This window comes from Corvus hawaiiensis, chromosome 19 (genome assembly GCF_020740725.1).
Source record: "Corvus hawaiiensis isolate bCorHaw1 chromosome 19, bCorHaw1.pri.cur, whole genome shotgun sequence".
NCBI classification, from domain to species: Eukaryota; Metazoa; Chordata; class Aves; order Passeriformes; family Corvidae; genus Corvus; species Corvus hawaiiensis.
Genome location: NC_063231.1, coordinates 958,514 through 979,062, shown reverse-complemented (window position 1 = coordinate 979,062; position 20,549 = coordinate 958,514). Strand labels below are relative to the sequence as shown.

General features: G+C 51.6%; 1 protein-coding gene across 2 annotated transcripts in view; it reads right to left on the bottom strand.

Moving 5' to 3' along the window:
• The window catches only part of RPTOR (regulatory associated protein of MTOR complex 1), a 103,769-nt gene that overhangs the window by 35,482 nt on the left and 47,738 nt on the right, over positions 1-20,549 (bottom strand). For both annotated transcript variants that reach the window (XM_048323528.1, XM_048323529.1), the window contains exons 10-20: positions 16,388-16,463; positions 14,041-14,142; positions 10,670-10,753; positions 9,549-9,659; positions 7,568-7,642; positions 6,962-7,027; positions 6,203-6,394; positions 5,042-5,182; positions 3,883-4,000; positions 2,459-2,599; positions 1,877-2,035 (exon numbers count right to left, since the gene is read on the bottom strand). In XM_048323528.1, the coding sequence (XP_048179485.1) occupies positions 1,877-2,035; positions 2,459-2,599; positions 3,883-4,000; positions 5,042-5,182; positions 6,203-6,394; positions 6,962-7,027; positions 7,568-7,642; positions 9,549-9,659; positions 10,670-10,753; positions 14,041-14,142; positions 16,388-16,463 (1,265 nt within the window). The remainder of the gene's footprint in view (positions 1-1,876; positions 2,036-2,458; positions 2,600-3,882; positions 4,001-5,041; positions 5,183-6,202; positions 6,395-6,961; positions 7,028-7,567; positions 7,643-9,548; positions 9,660-10,669; positions 10,754-14,040; positions 14,143-16,387; positions 16,464-20,549) is intronic.

The following is a 20,549-nucleotide window of genomic DNA, read 5'->3' as shown; positions in this document are numbered from 1 at the left end:
ACTGCCTCTTGCCAGCTGGAAAACTGGGCCAGAAATAAATGTCTCTCCTGGTACTGGCCTGTCTGGCCAAGGAGCAGCTGCCAGAGAACACAGAGCTCGGCTGAGAGCGTGTGTTGTTGCATTTGGGGAGCAATAATGGGGACATTTGGCCCACAGTTAGCCAAGGAACTGTTTGTAAAATGGACAAGGAGGAATGGAGAGGTTTTCCTCAAGTTTTTTGGAAGAAGTACGTTGTATGATGCCTCAGTGCCAGTAGAGACTGATCCAGAACAATCCCTCACATGCCAAGTTCCTAAAACAGCCAAGAGGAACAAAGACCTGAGCAGCAGCAGGTTGTGGCTGCCCCCTCCCCGGCAGTGTCCAAGGCCAGCTTGGACAGAGCTTGGAGCAGCCTGGGACAGTGGAAGGTGACCCTGCCCATGGCAGGGGTGGCACTGGATGGGCTTCAGGGTCCCTCCCAACCCAAACCATTCTGGGATTCTGTGATCAGTGAATCAGCTTAGGGAATGCAGAGCACAGAACACAAACTGTGGCCGAAAATTTCTCCTTCACTCTCACAGACTAGATTTCTGCTTCACTTGGAGTCTCCTCACGTGCCCCAAACATCCTTTTCACTGCTCTGGCTGTCTCAGACACGCGGCAGAGGCGTTACTGCAGAGCCAAAGCCCCATTTCCTCTTTCAGAAGACCCAGAGTAGAGCACAACACTCCTTCAGTCACAAGTCTCTGCCCCAGGTGGGCTCTCCCAGCTCCCCTCGCTGGCTGTGGAGCAGCAGCTTGAGGCACGTCAGGACGTGAAGGAACGGGGTTAACCTGGGCTGCAGAGCTGTGGGGGTGGCTGGGGCTGGTGGCATCTCTCCTTGGGGAGCAGGAGACAGGGCTGGAGGATGGTGATGCTTCAGAAGGAATGAGAAAAGCCTGGCTTGCAGCAGGCAAATGGGAAGGTAATGGAATTCTGTGCGAGTCATGAATTTTAAACACTTCTCTAAGCTCTGCGTTTTCAGCTGGGTCTGAGCTCTTTGATGGAACAGGAATGAGAGAGGCCTTGGAGAGCTGCTCTCTCTTTCCAAGGTTCCCCTCACCGTCTCCAGCTCCTCTCCAGAGCCTTTTCCAGCTGTGCTGCACAGCTCTTATGAGACACACACCAGCCATCAAGCAGCCACCAGTGGGAATGGGAAAACTCAAGTCCTACCTCAAGATGGAGAGACATTTCCTAACATCCCTGCCATGCCTCAGAAGATCCAATGTCATTACTGATAATCAAAAGCAAATTAACTGATCAAGTTCCTAATGAACTCATGATTTTAAACTGCCACAGGGGCTCTGTGATTACAATCCCTGAATCTTTCAACTTGGGAGAGCCAAATCACCATTAATTCTCCTAGAAAACAGAGCAGAGAAAATGTTTCTTTGGTCAAGACAGTTCTATCACCCAGGTGATTCCTCCCTGAGTTATTCTCCTTGCACTGATTTGTGAAAACATGGCCCATTTACTGATTACAGAGGAAATATAGAGACTTCCCCCAGCCCTTCCCTGCGCATGCTGCTTTCCCTGGAAGGAGGCCATTCCAAAAGCCAGGTCCTTCTGCATGTGCCTGCGATGTCGTGCCAAAATGGCTCAGACTGTTCAAAAGGCTACAGGTAGTTTAAAGCAAAGCTGTTGTGGCACCCCGCATTTTTGTGCCTGAATTCCTAACAGGATTGTAGTGAGGCTTAGAACTGGAGCCAACAGCTCCCATCCCTCCACTGGAGTGACCCAGCCACACACAACAGCGAGAGAAATTTTTGTGGGGGTAAGATCAGGCAGGAGCCAGGATCCCAACCTTCCCCACAGGCCAGAGGGGGTCCCAGGGAAGGGCAGGAGGGGCTGAGCTCACCTATGAGGGAGTTGAGCGAGGAGTAGGAGCTGACTCGTCTCATCTTGTCGATGGTCTCAAAGGACAGGATGTACTCCTCGTTCTCGGGGCTGCCCAGCGTGCTGCTGGCACTGCTGCTCGTGCTCAGGTTCCCAGGGGAAAATGCAACAGAGCTTCCAGCTGCCGGGACAAAACAGCAGATGCTGGAAGGAGGACTGGCCAGAGAACAATTTTCACCCAGACATAACAGCCCTTTTCTAAATCCTGCCACATTCAGGGAAGGAAACCCCTTACCCAGGGGGCAAAGCCACAATTCCCCTCTTTAATACTGAATGATTAAACACAGAATAGGCAAAAGACTGAGTTAAAAATCCACTTACGCTTGGAAGCTGGAAGGCACATTTTTGGTCCCCAAACACTCAGAAAAATCAATACTAATGACCATAAAATTGCAACTAATTATGAGAGGGCTCCTCATCCAAGCCCTTGGAGCTGGCTAATTTGGGCTGAAGTGCCAGTTCCAGCCTGTGCTGTCCTGCACGTGGTGTTTCCTGGCTGGCACAAGGGGCATGCAAAATGGAAGAACTCTGAAGTGTCTCTTACACTCCTCGTTGAGGCTGAGGTTCTGCAGGGACTTGTTGAGGTTCCTGGCCGTGGTGACAGCGCGGATGTTCCCGTAGGAGCTGACGGAGCGCAGCCGTGGCGTGCAGGGCCCGTCCCGCACCGGGGTCAGGCTCCCGCCCTCTGGGAGGCAAAATGAGCAATTATGGCTGTAACCAAGCCCAGCCACAGCACCGTGGTTATTTCCCAGCAAATAAGTAACTAAAACACCACCAACGTGAACAGAATTTGTAATTCTCTGTCAGGCTAAAAGGGAACAAGGTACAGCAGAGGATCCAGCATGGACCCCGTGTCTCTGCTGTCCAGGCTGGGAGTCTGGGACATCCAACAAGGCCAGGTGAGCTCAGCCTTGCCAGTGCCTCCCAGGGGCTCTGGTGACTCTTCTCTGCAGGTGGTGCTGGGCCACTGCCCAGCCCCTGTGCCAGGACAGTCTGAGGCAGCATTGGCCGGCTCCTCTCTGCTGCTGCTCGTCAGACTCCCCCTGGATTTCCTCATCATCAGGAGCAGTGAAAATTCTGGTTTCCTGACCAAATTTCAGGCCTGATTTCAAGTCATATTTCACCCTGAGCATACACATTCCCACAGCCTCAGAGGAGCTGCTCTGTTCCCCTGCAGAGTGGCTGCACTGTGGTGGGGGGCCAAAGCAGAGCGTCCTGCTTCAGGATTCTTTTGGATAAGGAAAAGCACTGCATAAACTGCACACAGTGTTTATTTCCTGCAGCAAATGGGGAGGAGCTCATTTTCCAGTATGATTCAGTTATTCAGAGAACAGGGAGACTAAACCACTCTGTGCAGAGACAGCACGTGGTCTTGTCTCCAAGATTCTGCAACAGTCCTGTTATCCTTCAGGACTTCCACTGCAGCTTAAATCTGAAGAAAAGGTGAGGTTAGTGACAGACATTTCATTGCTCACATAAAGCCACAGACACAACAAAAGGGATGGGGCCACAGGCTCAGAGCAGAGAGTTCTTCCCTTCCTTGTCTGGCTCTCACGGCAGCAGGGCTGGCTCATGGTGTGCTGGAGCTCTCACCAGGTCAACATGACCCAACTGAACTTTCAGGTGTGATTTGAGAGGGGAAAAAGAAAACAAGCCTGCGTGCTGCCTTGACCAATATCCTTCAGCCTTGAGCTGAAGGGAACCTCTTTGAATGGGGAAGGAGTTTCCTGGTGAGCTACAGCCATGGCTTACGTGGAGACTCAGGGGAGGATGGATTTCTTCCAGTGCAACACCTCACAGGGCTGAACAGACACCAGATCTCCCCACCTTGTCACTCACCATGTCACAACAGGGCTCTTTAATAAATCCCCACCAGCAAGAAGCTCACTGTGTTGGGAAAACTCCTTAAATAATTCTCAAGTACTTTCAGGCCCTACATCTTGTGCCCACCCAAAGCCAAGCCCCCACCTGGAGCAGCTGGGGAAGGTAGAGGGTAATTCTTCTCCTCTTCTATGAACTGCAAGGCCACGGTGCAGAAATTGCTCTCGTACTGAACCACCAGGTGACTCAGGGCCACCACCAGCTCCTGGGGAAAGAGCACAGGAAACATCTCAAGGTTACACAGGTGAGAAGCAAGGGACTGAAGGCAAACACAGACCAGTATCGTTGGTATTACTGGGGGGCCACCCAGGGTGATCATTCTCCCTCAATTCACAAGGGTGAACTGCAGAAAGCCAGAGGACTCTGTCTCACACTTAATTCTCCACAAGCCTTTCCTACCTGGACAGGCTTCCCCCCACTTTTGAGCAGCCTGCTCTAGTGGGAGGCGTTCCTGCCCACGGACAGCAGCAGTTGGGATGAGATGAGCTTTAAGGTCCCTTCCAACCCAAACCATCCTGGGGTCCTGTGACTGATTCTGCCCAGCGTTGTCAAGCTGATGCAGTGTCACAGCCAGCCCTGACCTGGCCCCAGCCCCCAGGACACGGGTGGCTCCCTCAGAGCAGGGGCTGTGCCAGGGCTGGGAGCCCTCAGCCCCCGTGGCACAGCCGGACCCTCCCGGCACTGCCCAGCCCTGCACAGAGCTCAGACCCTCCAGAAGGCACCTCCTGCCTGGCCCCCAGGAACAGCAGACAGGAGACAGAGCTGGCTTTGGCTGATGTCTCTGCGCAGGGATGATCTCCCAAGGAGAGATTTATGAATCTCACCAAGCATTCAGTGTGACACACAGCTCTCTCTTGAATTAAACTGATTAAATGCTGGAACGAGACAACAGAAATGAATCTTTGCCATGCTGGTGACAACTGCCAGGGTGTTGATGTTCCAGTAAAGTAAACACAAGCATGAGGACACTTCAGAACAGCCCTCAAAAACAATCCAGAATGTCAAAAACCATTTAATGTACTATTGATGTACGATGGTGCATCCGAAACTGTAACTCTCCTAAAGCTGGAGAGCTGCTCCGGAGCAGTCTGTGATCCATCCCCGGGGCTCCAAAGGCAGGGAGACTTTTCCCAGAGCTCTCACATTCCCTCCACAACCAAACTCCCTGGAAGTCTGTTGGCTCAGGCCAGCGGTGGCAGGCACAGAGCAGAGCCTGAGCACACCCAGCCCCTCGCCCTGCCCCTACCTTGCGGACCATGGGGCTGCCATCGTTGATGAGCTGGGCCAGCATCATGGCCACGTTGTGGTCGATGGTGGTCGAGTGGTCCGTCCGCTCCGCTGAGTTGCCCACAAAGGTGCCCAGAGCAAAGACTGCAGCACAGCGAACCTGGGGACACAAACAGCCCTGGGTGCTCCCCTCTGCTGCCAGGGGATTTCATTCATCCCCACAAATGGGAGCTCTGGAAACCTGAACTCCTGTGTCAGGTGAGCAGGGAACCTGTGGGGAGCAACAACCCCAGCAGCCTCAGCAAACCGAGTTTTAAGCATTCACACATGCAGGATATGTTTAATGTCCCAGAATACTCAGTGACCTTCCCACGGGTGACTCTTCCAGTCGGTGTTGCCTTGAATATTAATTAACAGGAATAAGGTACACACAGCTCCTGCTGGGATGTGGATCCCTTACAGGAGTGCTGACTACAGTCATCAGGTACAGGCTTATAGGAAGGTAGATGACGGAAAAAAGGAGAAAAATCAGGGAAAACTTTGGAAAGCCACCCCACCTCTGCAGAAACACTGCTCAGAAAGTGGGGAGAATGGGGCCAGGGACGAGAGGAGGAGGATGCAGGACAGAGACTGGATGTGGAGGGGAATCTCATCTCTAATCTCTGCACGTTATCAGAGCCGTTTATCTCAGCTCCCTTCTCCCAGGTGTGTGCACCGGGTCTGACGGGCTCCCTCAGTCACTGCCAGGCCCAGCACAGTCCCTCCTCTTCTGGGAGTGTCACAAAGATAACACACAACCAGTTAAAGATGCATTTTCACAATGAGCAGGGGGAGAAGGGTTTTCATACTTGAACAAAAAGACTAGAGGGTTTTTTGCAACACACAGTGAGTTTTGGGACCACATTTTTAACAATTTCTGATATGCAAGGAAGCAAAAACCATGGCATTTCCTAACTGCAGTGCCCAGACCCCAGGGGTTTGGGGCTCTGTGAACTCCCTCTGCATTTCTTTGGAAGTTCCTCTTGTAGGGCTTGTTTGATTTGCATCACCTTGAAGAAAAAGCAGCAAGATCCTTCTCTGAACCAGACACAAACACAAAGCTCTGGAAGGCCCTGCTTTGTAGGAACTTCTGTCCTTCAGCCAATTCAAGGAGCATTTACCAAAAGAGCTGGATTTTTACCTCTGGGATTGGATCTGAGAGGAGGCTGTAGAGCTTCTCATGGGCGCTGTCTCTCACTCCACACCACCTGGCTGAGTCGAAGTTCTGCCAGATCCTCCCCAGACAAATGGCCACCCACTGCCTCAGGAGCGGGTGGGGATCGTTCAGCTGCTCCAGGCAGATTGCTATCAGGTTCCCTTGCAGGCAGGCTTCCTGCAACACAAACCAAGCTTTTGTTTGGGATGACAGCTTCCCACCTCATCCCCACAGAAGGAGACTATTTCTGAAGGAATCAGGAAGCCAAGAGAAAATAATCATTCAGTGGTTCCAGACAGAATACCAGCAGCATGAAGGGAAAGGCAGCTAGAGCTGATTAAGTAGTTGAGCATTAAAATGTTTTTTGTGATGCATAAAGCTTGGTTTTTCCTCTTTGAAAACATTCCTGGCACCTGCCAGAGCCCCAAGGTTTATGGCTCATTCCACAGACCATTCCCAGCCATCAGGCTGGGACCAGGAACTCTTTCCTTCCCAATCTGCCAGTGGCTGGGGAGGGACTCTTGTCCTTGTCCCCCACTGCCAGGTGCTGGGTACAGAATGTCTTTGTCATATCTCCAGGCCAACTCTTCTGTTAATCCACATAGAAATAACAAAAACCAACGTCCCAGTTCTGTTTCCAAGTTCAGGTTTGGGCTTTAATGCAAGCCAGGACACTTTATCAAAGCAAAGGCATGAGGCAGAGAGAGGTGGGGAGGATGAAGGGAAGAGGCTGCTGGGACTCACCTGCCCAGTGTTGTAGTTGTTCACAATCACAGCCAGGATGAACGCTGTCATCGTCCTGTGCTCAGCCTGAAAACAACACAGACTGAGGGTTCCCCAGAGAACAGGGCAGGGAACAGCTACAGCCCACCCTGGAACGTGGCATTATCCCAAGTGCAGTCTGTGCCATGTTAAAAGAATGAGAAAATTCCAGCTTTCTTTTCCCTTTCTCGGCATCAGCCCTGTTACACCCCAGATACCTCCCCAGCTGCCCACAGGATCCTCCCAACCAGCCTGGCCCTGCTGTGGGGAGACTCCCCAACACCCCTTATGGGAACCCAGCTGCTGCAGAGGGAATTGCCAAAGCTGGGGGGCAATCCCCTGCTCCTGCAGCCATCCTGGAGCCCCCAGCTCCCACCCTCACAGGGACTCTGCTTACAGAACTCCAGGTGAGTTTGTAAAGCCTCGGATGGTTTGGCTCCCTCTGTCACACAGCCCAGCAGTGACTCTCCCAGTACAGCACTGGTGCCACTGGAGGGGGAGGCAGCCCCACGTAGCACCAGAACAGCGGCACATCAGCTAAAACAAGGGAAGCAGCTAAAGAGCTGAATAATTGTGACTTGTCCTTACTGGCATGTAAGGATCCGCCAGGACCGAGAGGAAATACTTGTGTCCATTGTCCTTCACCAGGTCAGCCTGGCACGACTGAAAAGGAAACCAAGAAAACCACAATGAGAACCACAACACACACATTTGCTCCTCCAATGATGTACAAACGTTTCGTTTCCTAACCATTTTTCTCCAATCTTGTTTTCATTTGAGAAGCCAAATAAAGCTCAAGCCCTTCCTGGGGGCTGCCACCCAACAGCCCCACAGGGACGGAGCAGGGAAGCCTCTGCCAGCCCCACAGTGCCACAAACAGCAGCTGGAAATGGGAGCTCCTGCTGCCGGGACGAGTCAAAGGAGCCATCTCTGTGCCACATTAAACCTCCCCATACATTCACATCTCCCACTACACCCAGCCCAGAGTGCAGAGCAGCTCCGGGGCCTTGCCCAGCCCCCGGGGAGCACACGGCAGGATCCTGGGCTGGGCTCAGAGGAAAGCACAGGGCTTTGCTGACACACCAGCTCAGCCTCCAGGCTGACGTTTTGGGGTCACTCCGAGAGGATACACGCGGAGAAAGTGAAAATGGAAGGGAGGAAACCCCGACTTGGCACCAGCTCCCTGTGACACGGCTCTGCCAGAGGCGGGATCATGCATTTTTCATTAGGAGGAGAAGGTGAAGGAAGGAACTAATTGCTGAAAGGGGAGGGGATGGCAAGGCAGAGATGCAAGAGAATATTTTAGTGCTGAAGAGAGTGAGGCTGCTGGTTTTGGCAGACCCAGGAGCAGAGGGCCTGGATTGCTGCCAGGCTGCAGCTACGAGAGGCTTCCCCGACTCCTGTGCCACTGCACGCTCCAGGCTCCCCCTCTGCCTTCCCGGTGTCAGCACTTTGTGCTCCTCACACAGAACCACTCCTCGGCTGTAATGCAGGCACAGGGACACCAGCAGAGGGGAGGCTGCCCAGCTCCACACTCGCTGTGCTGCCTCTGCTGCCCAGTCCCTGGGGCCCACAGAGGGAGGCCATGGCCACAAAGCCAGAGCCGAACCCTCCCTACGGAGATCCTGGGAACAACGTGGGAATCCAGCACCACTGACACCTCCTCTTCACGGAATAAGCAGCTCCACTGTGAATAATAACACAACACGACCAAACCAGGCTGCAGGCTTGGTGTGCAGTTCAGAACTTACAGAAAATACTCTGTTTACAAAGAGCTGCTGCCTGTCCCCTCCCTCAGCAGTGTCCACGGCACTGCCCTGTGGAAGCTGCCCCCTCCTCCCTTCCCACTCCCACCACGTGCTGCTGGAATGAGTGAGTGAAACAGCACAAAGAAACCCAAACTCACCATTGAAGAGTATTTTTGTGTGCTTTGCTGTAAAGCAGAGCCTGCAAACAAGTGAGGCAATGCCAGAGCATGGGAGGGAATGCGTGAGGGGCAGGGGGGTGAGAGCCCTCTTGGAGTGGAGGAGGGCACGACACCACACGGGAATCACACCTGAGCCCCTGACACACAGCTGGGGCTGAGGCACCAGCCTCGGCTGCACCACAGATGAGCTGTTCCAGGAGAGCTCCAAGATGAATAGTTTTCATTTTCTTTGCTTTCCCAAATCCTCTTAGGATGTTAATGAAAATATTGTTATAAAACTAAACCTGACAATGCTGGATCAACAGCAGGAAAAACTTCACAAATTCAGTGCTATTCTCCATCCTGAAATGGAGGAGAGGTACAAAAAAAACCCCCAAAGAGGAAAGATCCGACACCCAGAGCAGTTCAGACATCTACATGGACTTGCAATTGTGCCTGAATTAATGTGTGCACCTCTCCTAATAATTTTATAGTGCTCAACTAATTGCACCCACAAACCACTGAGTCAGAGATACGACTCTACAAATTTATCTGCAATTACTTACCAGCTTAATTACTTATTTGAAACCCCAGCAAGCAGAGCCCTGGCTGAGGCAGCACACTGCTGAGCCCCACAAGCCGGGCAGGGGCAGGAATACTCACACTGTCCACTGCCAGGATCTTGGCCCAGATGAAGACAAGGAGAGGTCTCAGCTCCCGGGCTGAGCTCTGGAGGAGCTTCAGCACGTATGGGAAAATGCCAACGGAGAGGGCCTGGGAGGCAGAGAGCAAATCCCTGTCAGTAAAACCCTGTGAGCAAAACCCTGTGAGCAGCCCCCCCGCTGGCAGCTCAGCCCCCCAGCAGGGCCCAGGCTTTACAGACACAGCTGAGAAATCTGGTAGAAAATAATTTCACACGTTCCCAGTACACAGGGGATTCCTGTGTGTTTGTCTCTTGCTCATTTTGATCTCGAGTGTCACCAGGTACTTTCAGACTCATTTGGTCCATGGAGGCTCTGAGTTAATCCAGCACCAGCTTTCTCTCCTCACAGCCTGGGCTGTTCTATGCTCCACGTCCTCACTTCCCTCAGCTGGGGCCGTTGGCTCTCCCAGGTAAACACGCCACAAAGTTCAGGAATTCCAGCCTTCCCACTGGAAATTAACTCCAGGAGGGAGGTAAAGCAAACCACTAAAATGCCCCGTCACTGAGCTGCTCCACGACCAGCTGATGCCTCATCTTCATCACTTTTATCAACAAACAGCTCCATTTATGGGAGTGCTTTAAACTGCTCCTCTCTTTAATTCTTATTTATGCTCCACACTGTGCTGCCACTTTCCAAACTGCAGAATGCAGCTGCTGCCTGCTCAGAAGAGCTTGTAAAATCCAGACACCAAACAAATAAAGGAGGAGAAGAAAATGATGCAGCCAGTAAGCTGAAAGAACACATAATAAATGTATATGCTTTTTTGGTTATTTGTTTTATATGACAAACCTTCTTACTTGCCCCAGATATTTCCTCCTGCTTTGTCCCTTCCATTATTTTACAATAAACTGTTCCCAAGGAACTCCTCTTTGCTGTACTGGAAATGAACACGGGAATGAATCTGATTAACGCAAACCTCTGTTCTTGTAGGGACACTCGCTCCATTTCCCACACAAACCTGGTCATCTGTCAGCTCTGTGGATTATCCTCCCCACCTCCCTTCCCTAGCTCACCAGCTGTATTCATCACCCCTGCTGAGACAAACGGGAGTGTTCGAGCCCACGTGCAGCTCCCACGCACCAAACTGACAGCCCAGGGCCCCAGGTCCAGGAACCTCCCCAGCAGATCCAGAGCTCGCAGCCGGTGCACCTGGCTCAGCAGCACCTGCAGGGCAGAGGGATGGGGGTTACTGTCCAGGGAAAACACATCCCCAGGCCTGCAGGGCAGAGGGATGGGGGTTACTGTCCAGGGAAAACACATCCCCAGGCCTGCAGGGCAGAGGGATGGGGGTTACTGTCCAGGGAAAACACATCCCCAGGCCTGCAGAGCACAGGGATGGGGGTTACTGTCCAGGGAAAACACATCCCCAGGCCTGCAGAGCACAGGGATGGGGGTTACTGTCCAGGGAAAACACATCCCCAGGCCTGCAGAGCACAGGGATGGGGGTTACTGTCCAGGGAAAACACATCCCCAGGCCTGCAGAGCACAGGGAAGGGCCACTGACAAACCCTGAGTGCGAGGGCTCTGCCAGTGAGGGGTCACACCCTGGGAATGCTCCTTCGTGGAGCTGCTCCCGACACCAGGGAAGCAATCCCTAAGGATTCCAGCTGCCTTTCCCAGCTAAGCTCATGACAGTCCCTGCAGCAGGACCCAAAGGACAGCAAGAGCCCAGCCTCCCACTGCTCCCAACAGCTCAGGAGCACAAGAAGAGGCTTTGCTTTCCTTGGCAAATCAATACCAGAGACTTAAGAGGGAGCAAAAGGTCATGTTGGTCGTTAATAAAAATCTCATTAAAATGGAGTCTGACAACACTAATGAGGTGGTGCTTTACTGGCTTATACCTACCCTGGTGTGAAATATTAACAGATAGACTTGCAGTTCTTAATCTCTTTAACAGATGTAAGATATTGGAATGCAACATTTAATCCTCAGTTTAAATTGAGGAACATCCTTCAGCACGGATCTCAGGGAAAGAGACTCCTTGATTTACCTCCCCAACTCCATCCCCTTCTCAGTGTTTTTGCATGCTGCATATTGAAATTAGATTATTTTTCATGTTTAATATGGAAGAATAACTAAATTACTTGGCTCATGTCTCACACTCTGGATGACTGGTACTGGATACTGAGGTGGTGCAGGAAAAGTCCAGAAGAAAGCAGGGGGATGTGGTAACTACTCCTGTGGTTTCACTCTGCATAGCAGAGCTCAGATCTCAGGACAGGTCACACGAGAAAGGATTTTGGTCATCCTGCCCTAGTTGGCACCAGACTATTCCATAAACCAGCCCAGGAATAACAGGGGCAGCTGTTTGGGATTAAAGCAGGAGCAGAGAGCAGGGCAAGTGAGGCTGGGGCAGGGCTGGGACAGCAACAGGGGCAGGAGGCACAGACGTGGCACAGCTGGGACCCTCCAACCTGCAGAGAAACCAAGGAACTCCAAACTCTGTCAAGAAATGGAACTAACTGAAAAGGCTGTCTGGGTGAAGATACAAACCCCAGCTCCACGCTGCTGCCATCCCACAGGACATTCCCCCAGAGCAATCTGTGTCTGACTTGAAAAGCTGCCTTTTGTCATTGTCCAACCCAAACAAAGCCCTCGGTCTCGCAGGATCTCCCTTTCCCACCTCCCCAGCAGATCTGCACAGTAACCTGAGCCCAAGATGACACACATTCCAGAGCCCTGGATGGGGATGGGGGGGTCAGTGCACAATTCACGGCCTTCTGGTGGATAACGGAAGTGCTCGTGTGCCACCCCACGCACACAGCCCTGCGTCACCGGCATTCGTCTGTCGCCATTCCCAGACCGAAAACGGGGAGTTAATTACATCCACACACGCAAATTAGGGATGAAGCAGGACACAGGGGGATCATTTACATGTAACAGTCCATATTTTAGCAGGCAGCTCCTCACAAAGGCAGGGTGAAGTCAGGGACTGCAGTGATCTCCACAAGCCCTCTGTGCACAGGAGATCCCACAGAGAGGGAACCTCCCCAGGGATCGAGGCCCAGCCAGGCTGTGTGTGCTGCCTGCTCTCTGATGGCTTCTCCGCCTGGGGTCTGAGCATTCCCATGGGGTCAAAGCAAAAGACACCCAAAACGGGTCTGAAACTCCCTCCCGTCCTGGCCTGGATCAGCTGGGCTTGGATTCTAAGTATCCTCAGACCTGTCACCAACCAATCCTATTCCCCTGTACAGTTAATATGCTATAATTGTAACAACAATTACACTGTCCCAGCTCGGTTTTGCTCCAGGCAGGAACGCGGGTTCCTTTGCCAGGTGACCTCTCAGTTCCACTGCAGTCACGCTCCTGCAGAGCCTGCTGGTGCCAAACAACCCATTGGAAAGCAGCAAAGTTGGAGCTGGAGCAAATCCTGCCCACTTCCATTGCAGTGACAGAGACAAACCACACATCTGCTTATCCACCTCATCTCTCAAGGCTTGGGAGACTCAGGAAATTAAAATTTGGTCTTGCAGAGATGGATGGTGCTGTCAGTCACAGACCTCACAGATCCCTGTACAAGGGACTGGGACCACACTCCTTTAAAAGAAAGGCTTTAAACTGCACTGCTGGTAGAGCAGAGCCCACAGGTACCTGGGCCAGGGTTTGTATTTCTGTCAGCACAAACTCCAGGGGAGGGGAGGCCAGAGCAGGTTGACAGATGACAGCTGCAGTCCTGGCCCTGCCATCAAACATCGGCTGAAACGCCGCGTTCTGCTTTTCCTGGATTTACCTCTCCTTTAAACACGTCACCTCTCTCTCGCCTGAGCAGTGCCCACAGAACCCCACATTCCCCTCTGCAGAGCTGCTTCTGTGTTCCTGCAGCAAGGCTTCAGCCCCACATTAAAGAGAACACTTCCCAGGCTGTACCAGGCGGATGAAAAAGCCATTTCCAAACTATTTACGCTGCAGTAACTTCCCCCTTCTGAAAACAGGGAAGATAAAAGTCTCTGCCTGACAGAGCTGGGATACAGAGGAGATGCCAGAGAGACAATGAAGATGTCCTACTCTGAGAGAGGTGGCGACTCCCGAGGCAGCAGAGCCGGACATGGACCAGAGCAGGGGCTTGGCTCAACCAGAGGCACGGGACAGGGCAGGAAAAGCACTTTGGCTTCCTCCACATGGGTCTGGTGAACACAGAGCCAGCTCTCGTTCACCCTGGAGAAGCCCATGGAATTTATGCTCCCGAAGGCCATCGGGTTGGCAGCTCGAGGCTGAGCAGGCAGGGGAGACATGGACACATGGCATGGGCAGGGAGAGACAGGAACACCCCTGGCACAGGCAGGGAGATACACAGACAGCCCTGGCATGGACAGGGACACCCCTGGCACGGGCAGAGACACCCCTGGCACGGGCAGGGAGATACACAGACAGCCCTGGCACGGGCAGGGACACCCCTGGCATGGACAGGGACACCCCTGGCACGGACAGGGACCCCCAGCCCCAGGACTCACCTGCAGGACGATGGGCAGCTGCTCCGGGGGGTTGCGGTTCTCCACGCCCATGGTCAGCCACACCTGGAAGGCCGTGAGCTGCTCGGCGAAGAAGGGGCTGTGCTGGAGGAGCAAAGTGGGAATGCAGGCATGGGTTAACCAACAAGGAGTGAAGCCAAGAGTTTTGACACCTATGGATTTCACTGTTTCCTAAAGCCGTGATTTGTAACTGATGCCCGTTTGCTTGGGGTTTTCTAAATGCAGAAAAACTTCCCAAAGACTGAGCAGACACATGTACCTTTAAATGTGCTAGGAAAAAAGGAGAAGGAAAGAGTAGAGAAACAGGAAAAGTGACCATGGAAGGTCTTAGGGAAGCTGCTCTGTCCCCAGGAGCAGCAGATGGAGCAGCACTGGATTTATCTGCTCTGCAGAGGCCATTCCGCTCCCACGGCAGCACTCGGAGCTGCCTCTGCCCAGTCCAGAGACACAATCCAAGAACAATGAAAATAAATTCCCCATGTCATCCATCACTCTGAGGACGTGGTACAAGCTCGAGGTGAGAATGCACTGACCAAAGCACACAGCGGCTTCCAGGCAGGAATCCCCAGAGAAACAGAAGTCAATGGGGAAGGAGGGAGGGAAGAGACAGAGGAGGGAGAGAAAACCAGCCCAAACCCATCCCTGTATGAGCACTGAGAGCCCCAGGCCCTTCTCCACCAGATTATTGGATTTTCCAGGTCTGAGCAGGCAAGAACACCCCGGGAATATCCAGGAGCGCTTTGTGATGTGCTGCTGACACACACCAGCCCTGAGAGGGCAGCCCAGGGCTGCACCCAGGGCAGGCTGCACTGCCAGCCCCCAGCAGGTCCCTGTGCCTCACCCAGGTGTTCCCAGCCCTGACACCCAGCCCAGCCCTGCCAGGCAGGGAGGAACAGGCTGGCAGTGGCCACAGGGACTGTCCCCTTCTCCCCTTCCCTTCCCTGCTCCCTGGCCAGCACCAGCCAACCTCCCACCAGGCTGGAATCTCGCCCCACTCTGGCTCCCAGCCCCAGCTGCACACTGATGGCTCAACCTGCCTCCATTCCAGCCAAAACACACAATAAACCACATTTGTCAGGCTTGAAAAACAGCTTGTAAATTGTTCCCAGCCTACCCTGAATCGATCTCCAGCTGAGAATGACCACTCGTCTTTGCTGACCTCCTGTCTGATCCCCAGTAAGTCTGTGCCTCTTCCCACCCCAAAACACTCAGAAATCTCCTGAATTTCAGCTCACTTGACAGAGAATGCCCAGCTGAGGGTTAACACTAATAAAAAGGCCTCCAATGATATTGTTAGAGACTGAAAGTAAAAATGAACGTAAGCCAGGAGAAGAAAAAAACGTATTTTTCATGTTCTAAACCAGAGCACAGAGTGAGGAAGGCAAGGGGTGGGAGGATAAAGGCCTCAGGGCATCCTGATCAACCCCCAGCCTGGCAGGAGCCCACAGTTCTCCTCCTGCACTCAGGGCTTTGGAGACAACCTGCAATTACAGCCAGAAAACTTTTGAAGTTTGGTAACACAAACTGCAAAAATGTCACTGAAAATTAGAGAGACATCAGGGTGGAACAGGGACCTGAGCTTATACAGTAATTATTATTTAAAGTTTTCACTTCATGAAATATCAAAGGAGTATCAAGAAAAATCTACTCTGAATAAAGGGATTTAAGGTAAATATATTAAAAATTTTACTTTTCTGCTCTCTGAGATTAAATAAAGCAGAGAAAACCCCCAGTGACTCCAATTAACGGCACTGAGCTTAAGAGAACTCTCTGGACATACCCTCAAACTCTATTTTGTATTTGAAAATAACTCCAATAAGGAGATAATTTTCACACTTAGGCCTTTAATTTCAAAAATCGTGCTGCATGTTGGGACCTTTTGAGTAACAACACCTGGTCAGGTTTGAGCACTGTGGAATGTTCCGAGTCAGGTCTGAGGCACTGCTTTTACTGGCAGCAGTTTCCTGCTCACCCCCTCGGGTGGGCTGGATCATGCAGCAGGGAAGAGTTTGAACTTGATTTCTGTCTGTTCCTCTAAGGGAGAATCACAGAATTCCACACTGGTTTGGGTTGGAGGGACCTTAAAGCTCACCCAGTGCCACCCCTGCCATGGCAGGGACACCTCCCACTGTCCCAGGCTGCTCCAAGCCCCAGCGTCCAACTTCCAGGGATGGGGCAGCCACAGCTTCTCCAGGCAACCTGTGCCAAACATTTACAATTCTTCAAAAACATAAACCCTTAAACTGTACCAGCAGAAGTGATGAGCTGAACTGAGGTGTCAGAGAATGGATGAAACCTGGCCCACGCTTGAGGACACTCCCCAACTTACCCTGAAGGCAGTTCCTTCCTCAATAATTGTGGGTAACTGGGAAAGGCAAATGTCAACAGCAAGGTCCCAGGCTTGCCTGCAGGGAGGGGAGAGAGGAAAGAGAAGGCATTAACAAGTTATCCATAAGGAATAGCAAGGGAAATTGAAATTCTGACCACACAAGAATGTGGACAGTGTTGTCTGACTGGCTTAGAAGTGCTTGATATTCCCTGTTTTCAGGGAGGAATGGGAAAAACACCTGAAGAAATTTTCTGCAGCACTGGAGAATGTCAACCCACATTTGGGCCTTTGAGGTAAGTTTTACTACACAGAAGGAAAATGGTTTAGAGATCAGAGACAACTGCTCTGATCACAAAAGGATTCTGAGGGTCACTCACTGCAGCAGCACACGGAGAAGATGCTGAGCTCGTCACGGTAATTTTAGGTAAGCAGCAGTAATACTGCTACAAAAATGCCCAAAGCAGCCCTGCGAGGTCAGATCTCAAAGGGTTTAAGTGTTATCAGAAAGAACAAACAAAAAATTTGAAAAGAGATTTGAGTAGATTAAAATAAAATCACTTTTTTATGCTTCTAACAACAGGCTGTTGGAAAGCAGTGGAGCCACACAGCCAGCGTTACTCAAACCATTCAAACCTCTGCCAACGTTACTTGAGCCATTCAAACCTCTGCCAGCCTTCTGAACTCAAACCTACTCAACCTTCCAAGGGCTGTTGATTAATGTCAACTGGTGGAAGAGACTCTGCTCAAGTCAAATACTTCAAATGCTTCTCCACCAACTCCAAACCAGCCCTGAAACGACTCTCCAGCCCTTCCAAACCACCCAGCATGCTGCTTCTGCTCTGTCTGCGGAAAACACAAATCCTCCCAGCCAATGGGACACCAACAAACAGGTTTGCCCAAAGTAAAACTTCTCCATTTCCAACCACTGGAACAGCTGCTCCCTCCTCAGAGCCTCAGGGTTACACCCAGGTTGCACACAGGGAACTCACTGGGCTGGCTGAACAGACAATGGCATTAAACACGTGTTACAATAATTACAAGATTCAAACCAAGCCACAAGTGAATGGGAAAGGACTAAACCCCGGAGGGTGGGGAGAGGAAGAGAAGGGAGAACACTGCCACAGTGCTGGTGACAGTGATGGCTGGGGGGAGGAGGAGCAATGACTGACAGCTCTAATATCCCACAGGGAACGGGAAAGGTGGGCACACGGTGGATGTGCTGCCTGGACTCCTATCACACAAACAAGAGATAAATTTGGGAGCAGCAGGGAACCAGGATGGGAGGTGCTGCATCCCACAAGTGATTTGTGAAAGCCAAGCCAGAGATCAGTGCACTCCCTCAGCAGAGACTGCTGTCTGCCAAGTGCTCTGCAAGGTTTGTTTTCACTGCATTTGGGACAAAAAGGGCTCAGCATTCCGTCTTCCCTCCTCACTGCTCTCTCCCGGGAACTCCAGGCCCTCCACCCTGACAGGGTGACACAGTGATGTATCCACGGGGTGACAACCCTGTGAAACACCCCAGTGCTTCAACTGAGTTATGCTATGAAAGAAGGTGTTAAAGAGGGGGTTTTTTAATACCACCTTGAGCTAATTGCTCTGTAGGCACAAAGTTAAAATCTCTCCTTAGCAGGAAGATTGGCTCAGTTAAAGTAAGTGATTTTGCTTATCCCAAAGCCAAGGCAGCACCACAACAGGAATGGTCTGTGGAGGGAACCCCAGCTCAGTCCAATACCCCTTCACTACACTAGGACTGTTTAAATGTTTAATAATTTAACATGAACTCATCAGCTGCCTCTTTGTTTCCCAGAGGTGCTGCAAAGTTTGGACTTCAAGCAAAGAACAGAAGGCAGAGTCCCAGCCCTGCTCAGGGACTGGTTTATTGCCCAAACCCACGAACTGCCAGGCAATGGAAACCCCCAGAAACACTGAGAGAGCAGAAACTCAGCACAGTTAGAGCCTGTGTCTGTCTGCACCCACGGGTACCCATTAGCTGGCAGCTCATGGAGGCTGATTTTCTTACGCTCAAATTTTCGGGGCTGACTCAATGTCTAATGCTTTTAACGCTCACGTCCCATTGTTAATAATGTATTCTTGACGTCTTTCAGCGTTCTCTTCTCCCCTTGGAATGGTGGGCATTACCTGGCACCACACAGGTACCAGGGAACAGGAGTGTTCCTGCCTGGAGGGGCAGCTGAAGGGAGGCTGAGGCCACGTGCAGTCCTGGGGCTCGGGGCAGCTCCTCCTTCTGAACCTCATCTCTGGAGCCATTAAATATTTCCGAGCCCCTCAAGTCTGTTGGACAAGACACCCCACATTTGTTCTGCCAGTCCAGGGCCAGCCATGCCCTGGTGTGATTGAACCCCAGATCCCAGCCCAGATCCCACCTGTGTTGCAGTGATCCCGTCACCTCCCTAAGCTGCTTTGGGCACAGCTGGGAAGCTGCTCAGACACAGCTATTTTTAAAAACCAGTTATTGCTATGAATATTTGGAACAAGTCTGAAATCCTTTTCTTCTCCCAGCACATCCCCCTGCTCCAGCCACAACTTAGAGCACAGGCTTTGCTATTTCCATCCTACATCAAAGTCTCCGTAGTCCGATAATGGGACTTGGAGATGTTAAGACTAACACATAGACACAAAAAATATCTGGTTACAGTGTAATCTGAACTAATCTAATCCTTCAAACGTCAAACAGCCCCAAATACCCCTTCAAACAATCACTTTCTTCTTGCAGAGCCGCCGAGTGTTTCGGCACAGCTCCACGAGCCTCGTTTCCCTGAGGGATGGCTGAGCAGCCCTGATCCATCCTGCACCCTCCCGTGCTGCTCCACCTGGAATTGGGTTGCTGCATTATGGTTTTGTTTTCAGCCAGAATCTCCAGCTCGCTGTATTTGCAGTACATTATGACTCCTTTCAACCCGAATTTCATGGCCTGCAAACACACCACGGTGTTCCTATTAGGGATGGGCTGTAGCTCTTCCAAAGCATAATTAAGGTACTTGGGGTTTAATATATGACCTGTGTCAGGAAATATTTCCAAACACATTATTAGGTCTTTTCAAAGGCCGTGAATAAAAGCAGCTGGCAACAGCAGTAATGCATAAACCCTAATCCATCACAGCAGAGATCAAGGTGCTGACAGAGCTCTGTTCTCATGCACAATAGACAGAGCGACCCGAGCTGAACAGCACAGCCAGCCAATCAATGGATATTAATATTAATGTTAATATTAATCCTGTACTAGAGTACTGCCTGCAGCAGCCAAGACCCTGCAGTGAGAGGCACCACACAAACACAGGCAGCCTGTGCCCCACGGGAAGGGGCTGAGCAGGGAAAATTCAAGAAAGCCAATAAAAGTAGGAAAAACAGAAATAACATGTCAGATTCTGTCCAAGAGGGCACAGCCCCAGAGATCAGCTCTCCTGACTCCAAAGCACACTGCCCTTCTTGGGGAAGGGAAGGGACTGACAGCCCGTGGGTCAAATATTCCCTCCAAAAATGGGAATTCTCACTTTTCCTCAAGTTCCGGCTAGAAAGGATACTGTGATCTCCCAAATGAATTGGCCAGAACACCAACTTGAAAAGATAACACTTGAAAAAGCTGTTTTCAAGAGAGCTAAAGCCAAAGGCAGAGCAGCCTCAGCACCTGTTACACTTGTGCCACATCCCCAACCCAGGAGCCACCCCAGTGTGACCTGGGGAAAACTCCCCAGGCAGGGACAGGGGTAGGTGAAGGAGACAGAGCAGAGGGGGATTTCGTGCCCAAAGGGGCAGTGGGAACCATTCAGGAGGTAAAAATCAATGCTCAAATGACTGTTTGCAGTGTCACTCCCATTCCGTTCACCCCTTGTGATGGCAGCCAGGCTTGCTCCCCAAAACACTGCCTGGGGATCAAAACTCTGGGAAAAGTCTGGATAAAACACCCACCAGAAAACTCTGCTGGATCAGCCCCCCCCCAGAGCCACAGGCCTTGGTTCCACAGGATCCCCACAAGCCCCTGGCTGGAATTTCATCCTTTCCAGCACCCTGTGGCCAACTCCCCTGCCCTCATCTCAACACTGAGCTCATCCAAACTGTAAAATGGGTCGGCAGGTTTCAGATCAGGGATCCATTAGAAAATTCCTGAGTGAAAAGGTGATAGACAAGTGATTATTTTTAGAAA